Here is an 8,759-nt window from a genome sequence, read left to right as displayed (position 1 = left end):
CAATCTGCTGATGAGAGAATATTCATTTGCTTTGACTTTTTCCAACAGCCAGCCTGAAAGGAAACACACTACAAAGCACGCTCCCTGGACAGAACCACCCTTCAGAATAGCAGGTGGCTGCTGTGACCGCCATGTCACTGCATTCTGCCCCCAGCTCCCTATCTCACACAGCAATCCTAAACAGAGGCATTCAAGGTACTTCCTACTCAAGGGACTTCCTTCTGGAGAAAATACAGAGCTCTTCAGTCATTCAGTCAATGTGGGCCCGAGAGTTCCACGGCGAGAGGAAGAAAGCACATCCACCAAGTTCTCTAATATCAAAATAGAGCAATTTATTCAAGACACTGAATATGATCTGTTGATTCTCTCTTGAAACAAATGAGCTACAACACGCAAGGTGATTTTTTTTTTTTCTTCAAAGAGCGTGAGGGTGAGTACAGGCGGCGGGGGGAATGAAACGGTGGTTGATGTCATCTGAACAGAATAGGAAAAATGCCAATAGAGAACACGTCTGGCTGTACGTCTGACACAGACAATAAAAACTGCACAAGCCAGAATGCAAAACTTCAGTGAGTGGCGGAAGGAACATTTCTGCATTTGACAAGAAACATAAGCTTTTTTTTTTTTTTTAAATGGCGGAACAAAAGGTTAAAAAAGAGAAAAGCAACAAGAACAAAGCAGACCCTTACATTTGACAAAGTGCACTTCACTTGGCTCTATGATCTATTTCTTAGAAAGACTAAACAAAAGTCAAGTCCTATGGTGTCGCGAGGGGTCAGAGGGTTTCACCCTGTAACGTCCGGCCCTTTTGGTCCCCCTTGGGGCAGCATCCCTTTCCCAGGTGTGTGCTGGACCTGACTCTTGGTCACTTTGAACCCAACCAAGACTCCAGGAAGGTCTGTCATGCTATGTCTGCTTTCAAGGTCAAGTTTGGTCACTAAGACTTAGGCATTCCTCACCATGTTTTAAGAGCTGTAAACAACGTTGAACAATAACATTCCACAGGCCATTTCTTGATTACAGGGATGACTCTACCAACATTCCAGCAGCAGAGAGGCTAAGTAGTGGTGTGCAAATGCTGGAGGCTCCGGAAACGGCTGTCCATGGTGTCATCCTGCTGAGAACGGGGATGGATGTGAATGCTAGCTGCATCTCATGCTTGGTTTTGCTTGCAGCTGCAGGCTGGGGAAGCCAGGGATGGAGCCTGGGGTCCGAGGCCTCCCAGCCCGGGTTTCTACCTAACATTTCCGATGTGGTTTACATTCATCAAGACTAAACTCATCCCTTGGGAGAGACCCTGGCTACCGACATTCATGTGAAGATTGTCTAGTGAATCGCTTGCGACACATCCCACCATCACCATCCCACAGTTGTTTCTGGTTTGTCAAGCACAAGCCATGTCTAAGGACAGGCTAGCCCTTGACAGCAGATGCTCTGCAGAGATGAGTGTATTTGTATTGGGGGGGGGTAGAGATGGTGTCTTCTGGACCCCAACAAACTGTACCCTAAACTTAACGGAGTCCTTGGGATGGGAAATCATCACCTCATCCAGGGACACTGGCTATCTTCAAAGATGGGTGCGGCGACTCCACATCACTGTGACCTTCTTTGCTAAGCGTTTCAGAAACAGAGCCCGAATAAGATACTCATCTCAGAACCAGAGCACTTTTTGGTCTTCTGGGACATGAATAATTCACATACCCAAGTGGAGGCCAATCAATGATCTGAGAATGATCAACGCAACCTGGCTTTTGTAGGTGGTCCTGGTACATTCCAAGTTCCATAGGAAGCCCTGACCCTTCCCCGACGGCTGGGTTTTGGCTCTGCAGATGGATGCCACCTTCACAAGAACACCGTCTCGCTGCTGGAACACACAGCAGATTGCACCCTACCCACTGCTGGTGACACAGCAGCCCCCACGGGCCGGGCCAACTTCCTCAGCCCTTCTGCCCACAGGAAAAGCAACGGGAAAAGAGGCCCTTGTCCTTCGGCCTTTTCCCCCTTGCTAATGAAAAAAATAAGTCAGTGTCGGGTTATGACAGCAAGCAGATGAAGGTCACCAGATTCACTGAAATGAAGCTCTTCTAGGAACACAAAGCCTTGTTTAATTTTTGGAAAACAGCAAAAAGATTGATTATTTAAAAAAGACCTTTCTCCTAGTCTTCTGTGAGAGAAATTATAAAGATGGCAGAAATTATTAGCGACGTTCTAGCTCTGTAATTCATGTTCGGAACTGAAAATCTTCCTTCTGCATTCGTTTCTGTCAGCGTTAGACTAAGTGACATGCGGGAGCCTCTACTGTCAGCTCTGCAAGGACTTGCCAAGTCTGCTCTTTGAGAAATGACCATCGGTCATTATACGGCTGTGGGAAAGACGTAGCCAACACGCCTAATCCAGCCGAGCTGTGACGGCTTCTGCAGTACCTTATGGTTCTGCCAATGCTCCCTTGAGGCCAGAGGGCGCACGGCTCTTCACTGCTTTCCTGCTGGCTGCCAAGGTGCGTACACACCAAAAGATGCAAGGTTCTTCTTCCAACCGGCATGGCTGGGACCTCCCTCACTGGCTGCAGTGCAATCTCGCTGCTGACCCCTAAGGCTGACCCTTGTCCAGCCAGAGTCTTCCTGACCACCTTTCCTGAGGCTGAGGGGAAAGCCAGGGACTCCCTCAGGCCCTGCCTGTGGCTTCTTCAGTTCTTTTGAAAACATGAATCACACAAAGCTCTCTATGTCTGATGGCCATTTTAAGATTTTAAAACTGTTTTAACATAAAAATATTATTTTTTTCCAAAAATACTCCAGGCTCTTTCTCTTATAAGTCATTTTTTTCTCCTGTAAAAAGCCCCCCTGCCCTGCCTTCTTACATAAAGCACTTACTACGCGCCAAAGTGCCCTTGAGACCTAAGATCTGAAGCAACTATGAGAAAGGTACAGAGGGAGGAGGGAGGGAGGGGGAGAGAGAGAGAGAATGCCAGTGAGAAAGCGAGCGCGAGCGCGAGCGCGAGCGCGAGAGCGAGGGGAGAAGAGGGTATGAGAGGGCGGAAAGGGGAAAGCTGTCCATGGGAGACTGTGTCTTCATGTGAACTGGGCTGCGTCTCTTGAGGGTGCACTGAAAAAGCAGAGCTGACCAGACAGAGTGGAAAGGCAGGGGTAGGGGCAGGGAGCAACAGAGGGAAGAGACGACAAGCCCAAGACAGCTTCCATCTCAGACGGAAGGCCCCCAGAAGATAGAATTCCAGCCGATAGAAAAACCACCCAATGAACAAAGAAGATTCTAGAAAATAGAAAGTGTTGGGATTACAAAGTTGCACATGTCATCGGTACAAACTGGTCTTTGAACATCCTGTGAGAGCAACTGTAGTGTCCAAATTGTTAGGGAAAACAAAACAAAAAAAATCCCAAGGAGGAGGTTTCCCCCCTTCCCTGTTTGGTTTATCACAGCATTTTGCTTTTTTTTTTGGCACAGCTTTTTACATTTCTTTCCATTCAGCCATCACAGAGCCTGTTCCGGGTGGAAACCAATCCACACGCCTCGAGCTGGTGACTTTCTGCTTCCCAGGCTGAATGTCCTCAGTGGAAACCATTCTATCCCCGTTTGATATGATTTGCTTCTGTTTTTGCTTGCCTTTAAAAAACTTCTTGATGAAGATTACGAAAACATATAGACTCCTGCAGCCAGAGACGAGTTGGTTTCAGAGTATACTCTAACGCAAGTCAAGTTTGTACAGTTTTGGAGAACAGAGCTGCAACCCTACACATTCATGGCTGGTCATTAGAATTCTTTTCTTTTTTTGATAGTATTTTGCGGTTACTTCCGCAGATCCAAAACACAAACCTGGAAGGAAACACAAAGCACCTGTCATCTCGAGAGACAAAACAAAGATGCCTTTAGAGTGAGAAGTCGGCAAGCTACGGTCCCCACGCCCCATCTAGCGCTCCACTGATGTTTCTCAGTAAAGTTTATTGGAACATTGTCATGAAGGGTCAGAGAAGCTCTCATAAACAGACTGGCATCTGGACAGCGGACCGAGCAAACTGAAGCAAACGGCACAGAGCACAAAGGCCAGGTTAAGGGTAATGACAGGAATTAACAGAGTGGCAGACACCACTGGCAGGGGGTGGGGCAGATGACAACACGAGCCCAAGCACACGGCCTCTGACAACATTTGGGGACTACACTGACACTTGGCCCGTCAGCCAGAATGCCGCTTGCCCAGAGGTCAGGGCAACCTCAAGTCCAGGGGAAAATAAGAAATCCAGATGCCCCATGGGAAGACAGGAGAGCCCAGGAGACCTGCAGGATGGCCACCAGAGGCCTGGGCTCGTCAGCCGCAGCATGGGTGACAACTGTGGCCACCCTGTGCACGGTAGGAGGTTTAGCAGCCTTCTTAAGCTCCACCCACGAGATGCCAGTGGCATCCCCATCTAAGCAGTCATGGGCCACATAATGACATTTCCAGCAACAACGCACCGCACAGACCGCAGTGGTCCTGTAAGATTGTAACTCTATTTCTGCTGAACCTTTTCTAGGTTTAGATAGACCTAGACGCACAAATGCTTTTACCATTGTGTTCTAGTTGCCTACGGTATTCAGTATGGCCACCCGCTGCCCAGGTTTGTAGCCTGGGAGCAACAGGCTCTACCATACAGCCTAGGTGTGTGACAGGTATTGTCATCTAGGTTTGTGTCAGTCACTCTGTGATGTTCAGACCAAGATAAAAGTGCCTAATGACACATTTCCCAACACGGAACATCATTGAGTGACACATGACTGTAATGACAACCTCAAATGGCTCCAGATATTGTCTAATGTCCTCAGAGGTGCAGAATCACCCTGGTTGAGAACCAACAATTTGAGAAAATGTTGACTAGAAGGACATTCTGGAAGGGACAAGGAGAAGGCCATTCCCAGATGTGGTACCAAACTCAGATGGGATCCAGCCCAGAAGCTTCCTTTGGCACTGGGCTAGGCCCTTCAGGACACGAACGCTGCCCCCAACACCCCACTCCCCAGCAAACCAGAGGTGCTGCTTACAGAGCCGTCAGATGCGCTGGCACCCACTTTGTCTCCTCGGGCATTCCAGCACACTTCAAAGATGCCGCCAGTGCCTCGGTAGCTGTGGACGAGATTTCCACTCTGCAAAGCAAAGCAGCTGTCACTTACAATGATGCAAGGGGCGCCCGCGACAGATGCAGCTGTAGAATGTGTGCTCCTCCTGCCCTGATGTTTGGTCACGAACATTTTCAAGCATGGTAAAATTTAAGGGTTTTTAGTAAGGACTCTGGGGGCTGTGGAGATGTATCTCTAGGACTTCCCACCAAGGGAGTAAACCTGATTACTTATGCCTGTGGAATCTACCACCACATTTGCGTGGATTCTGAGGTTGCGCCCAGCTGAGGACTGACGGAGGCAGGAGACCATGGCAGTCATCTGCTGAGACTCAGACTCATCTGGTGGATAAGTGGCTCATGGACTCTCCATCAGCATGGCCAAAACTTTCTACCGACCTGCAGGGCCATCCCTGACTCTTCCTACCCTTCCTGTCTCCTTCCCAGGGTCAGACTGGCCTTATGGTCTGAATTCTCCCTTCCCCCTACCTCCCTCCCTGTTTCCATCACAGCTCCTCAATAAATCTCTTGCCCATCTAATCCTGTTGTGGTGTCTGTTCCTTGGAGGACCTGAATGAATACAACATAATGAATACCTCCACCCCAGTAGCAATGAAATTGACTGTAATTCACGATTAAATGTATTAATATGCCAAGATGTTAAAATGTACCTATTTTGGGACATCTGAAAGAACAAATGCATAATATACATGTAATGGAAAACACCACAGACCATTGGTTTCTGGTTTAAAACAGCATTAACTTGACAAATCTAAGAGGTAGGGGAAGTAGAGGCCTTTGAAAGAGTTGAATAAGGCCAGGCAAGGTGGCTGACCCTGTAATCCCAGCACTTTGGGAGGCCGAGGCGGGAGGACTGATTGAGCCCAAGAGTTCAAGACCAGCCTGGGCAACATAGTGAGACTTCGTCTCTACAAAAATTAATTTTAAAAAATAGAAGAGAGAGAAAGAGTAGAATAAACCTTCACTCATGATTCAATAATGGTGACAGGCAGGAGAAATCTGAGGACTGAGACCAGGAGGGCTGTTGCAAATCCTCTGCTCAACTGGGCTCCTTAAAGGGTGGTGTTCCATGAACTGAGAAAGGTGTATGTCAGCAGTATTATAGATAAGTATTTTTATACTTGGAGAAAGATTACAGTGGGCTTTAAGATTTCTCTTAAGAAAAATCCTAAGGATTTCTTGGCTGGGCATGGTGGCTCATGCCTGTAATCCCAGCACTTTAGGAGGCCGAGGTGGGTGGATCACCTGGGGTCAGGAGTTCAACACCAGCCTGGCCAACATGGTGAGACCCTGTTTGTACTAAAAATTCAAAAGTTAGCCGGGCGTGGTGGTGGCACATGCCTGTAATCCCAGCTACTCGGGAGGCTGAGGCAGGAGAATCGCTCAAACCTGGGAGGCGGAGGTTGCAGTGAGCCGAGATGGTGCCACTGTACTAAAGCCTGGGTGACAAGAGTGAAACTCCGATCCAAAAAAAAAAAGAAAAATCCTAAGGATTTCTTTGATTTATAAAAAAGGGTTGAAACAATTCAGTGAGTTCTTGCTAACAGGCTATACCTAACTGGTCATGTCATTTTTGTTGATAATTGATGTGTTGTTTTTGCAAGTCCACCCATTACTATTTCTAGCAGGGATTTCATGAACAGAGACCTGCACACTAGTCCTGAGATGTGTGCTTCCCGGAGGGCTACCTAGGGCTGTGGGGCTGGGTGGCATCGGGTTGGCTCGACGCAGGGCCCACCATTTCCTTTCCCTCCCTGAGAGGATGTGGTTCACATGAGCTCCCTGGGAAGCCTGTGATCTCAGTGGACCCCTTGCCAGTGAACAGGGCTCATCACCCATGAGTCCACAGGGGGAATGAACTTGAGGATGTAAATCCACCTGAATGTCAACCAAGCCAAAAGGGACCAAGAAGGCAGCGCAGATGAAAGGGGACAGGGGCAGGCTGTGTGATTCCTCCCTCCTGAGGCGAAAGGGACCGCTTCATTATTTTCAACAGCTCCTAGCATATCATCCCCTCTCTCTCTTCCCTTAGAATAGAATCAAGTGCTGATGGCCCTATACAATCTTTTATGCTATGCAGTGCTACTTCCCATCCATTTCTACACTTTACAGCTTGAATTCTTCTATCCTCAGGTGTGGCCCAAGATACCCACAGCAGCCACCTTTATTTAAATCCTATGTCCTTTCAATCTCTGCTAAAAGGACAACCCAATATTGACATACCTTATGTCCTTAAACAGAACCTACTTTGATTTGAAAAATCGAGGTTGAGCGCAGTGGCTCACACCTGCAATCCCAGCACTTTGGGAGGCCAAGGTGGGCGGATCACCTGAGGCCAGGAGTTCAAGACCACCCTGGCCAACATGTGAAACCCTGTCTCTACTAAAAATACAAAAATCAGCCGGCCATGATGGCGGGTGCCTGTAATTCCAGCTACTCGGGAGGCTGAGGCAGAAGAATCGCTTGAATCTGGGAGGCAAAGGTTGCAGTGAGCCAAGATCATGCTACTGCACTCCAGCCTGGTCAACAGAGTGAGACTCCGTTTCAAAACAAAACAAAACAAAACAAAACACAAAACAACAACAAGAAAACAAAACAGAAAAGAAAAACAGAAGTGCCATGACAACAGCAAGCGCACATTCCTTCCCACTCCCTGGTCTGCTCCGTGGGGGAGCTGCAGGAGCTGGTGGGGGCAGAGGAAGTGGAGCTGGCCTCGACCCCATTAGCTGGTGCCCCACTCCCACCCTCCAACCTCAGTATCTAGAGAGCAGCATTTAATTATAACTGCTAAGAAGAGGAAGAGGCAGGTGGAAGGTTTCATGCCATGGACTCAGAAAAGTGAACAGAAGACAGTGGCTCCTTCAAGGAAGAACATGTGCCAAGGTGAGGGTTTGGAATCAAATGGCCAAGAGCCCTAATTACGGCAGACGTGACGCCCTTCCTCAGGGAGGGGAGCTGCTGGAGGTGTCTGGTGGGGGAAGAGCTCACAACCCAGGTGGGGTGCAAGGTGGACAGCATCCACTTGGGTCTGCCCGGAGAGCCTGGGCTTGCTCAACTCCCTCCGAGGCACTGCTCTGAAGCAAGACACTGGAATTGTGGCTATTTGGGCATCCCTTACTAAAAGGATTTGGCATAGGGGTCGGGAGCTTACCTGAGTATTCCAGATATGGACGCATTTGTCAAAGGATCCGCTGGCCAAGTACTTCCCATCAGGGCTGAAAGCTACGCTGTAGACGGGCTCCTGATGCTTCGTGAGCGTGTGGGTGCAGACGCCTCGCTCTATGTCCCACAGTCGCACGGTAGAATCAAACGAAGCGCTAGCAAGGCGGGAGAGAAAAGCAAAATCATGTACACATGGTGGTTTCAAACAGTCCTCCATAACATGTATCGCATCTCCGGGAGCTGCTTCTCCCAGCTTTTATGCTTCAAAAGACCATCAACTGAGGGGTTTCTTGTCTTCTAAAATATAACTTCCAAGTATTAAAAACAAAGCCATAGTCATTCAACAGAAAAAAGCTTTAATGGTCGTATTAGGGAAACAATTTGATATCTACATTTGTTTCTGCCTTTTTTTTTGAAATGGGGTCTTACTGTGTTGCCCAGGCTGGAGTGCAGTGGCGCGATCATGACTCA

General features: G+C 48.4%; 1 protein-coding gene across 5 annotated transcripts in view; it reads right to left on the bottom strand.

Annotated features, from left to right (window-relative positions):
- Positions 1 to 307: 307 nt before the first annotated feature.
- The window catches only part of TBL1X (transducin beta like 1 X-linked), a 258,483-nt gene continuing 250,031 nt past the window's right edge, over positions 308 to 8,759 (bottom strand). For 2 of the 5 annotated variants that reach the window (XM_030933626.1, XM_030933629.1), the window contains 3 exons: positions 8,278 to 8,443; positions 5,032 to 5,133; positions 308 to 3,831 (listed from right to left, as the gene is read on the bottom strand). In XM_030933626.1, coding sequence (XP_030789486.1) covers positions 3,805 to 3,831; positions 5,032 to 5,133; positions 8,278 to 8,443 — 295 coding nt within the window. In that variant the 3' untranslated portion in view covers positions 308 to 3,804. The remainder of the gene's footprint in view (positions 3,832 to 5,031; positions 5,134 to 8,277; positions 8,444 to 8,759) is intronic. The other 3 variants (XM_030933627.1, XM_010352860.2, XM_030933628.1) reach the window with 2 other exon arrangements.

This window comes from Rhinopithecus roxellana, chromosome 7 (genome assembly GCF_007565055.1).
Source record: "Rhinopithecus roxellana isolate Shanxi Qingling chromosome 7, ASM756505v1, whole genome shotgun sequence".
Taxonomy (NCBI): domain Eukaryota; kingdom Metazoa; phylum Chordata; class Mammalia; order Primates; family Cercopithecidae; genus Rhinopithecus; species Rhinopithecus roxellana.
Note: the sequence above shows the minus strand (reverse complement) of the source record. Positions and strands in the feature narration are given on the sequence as shown.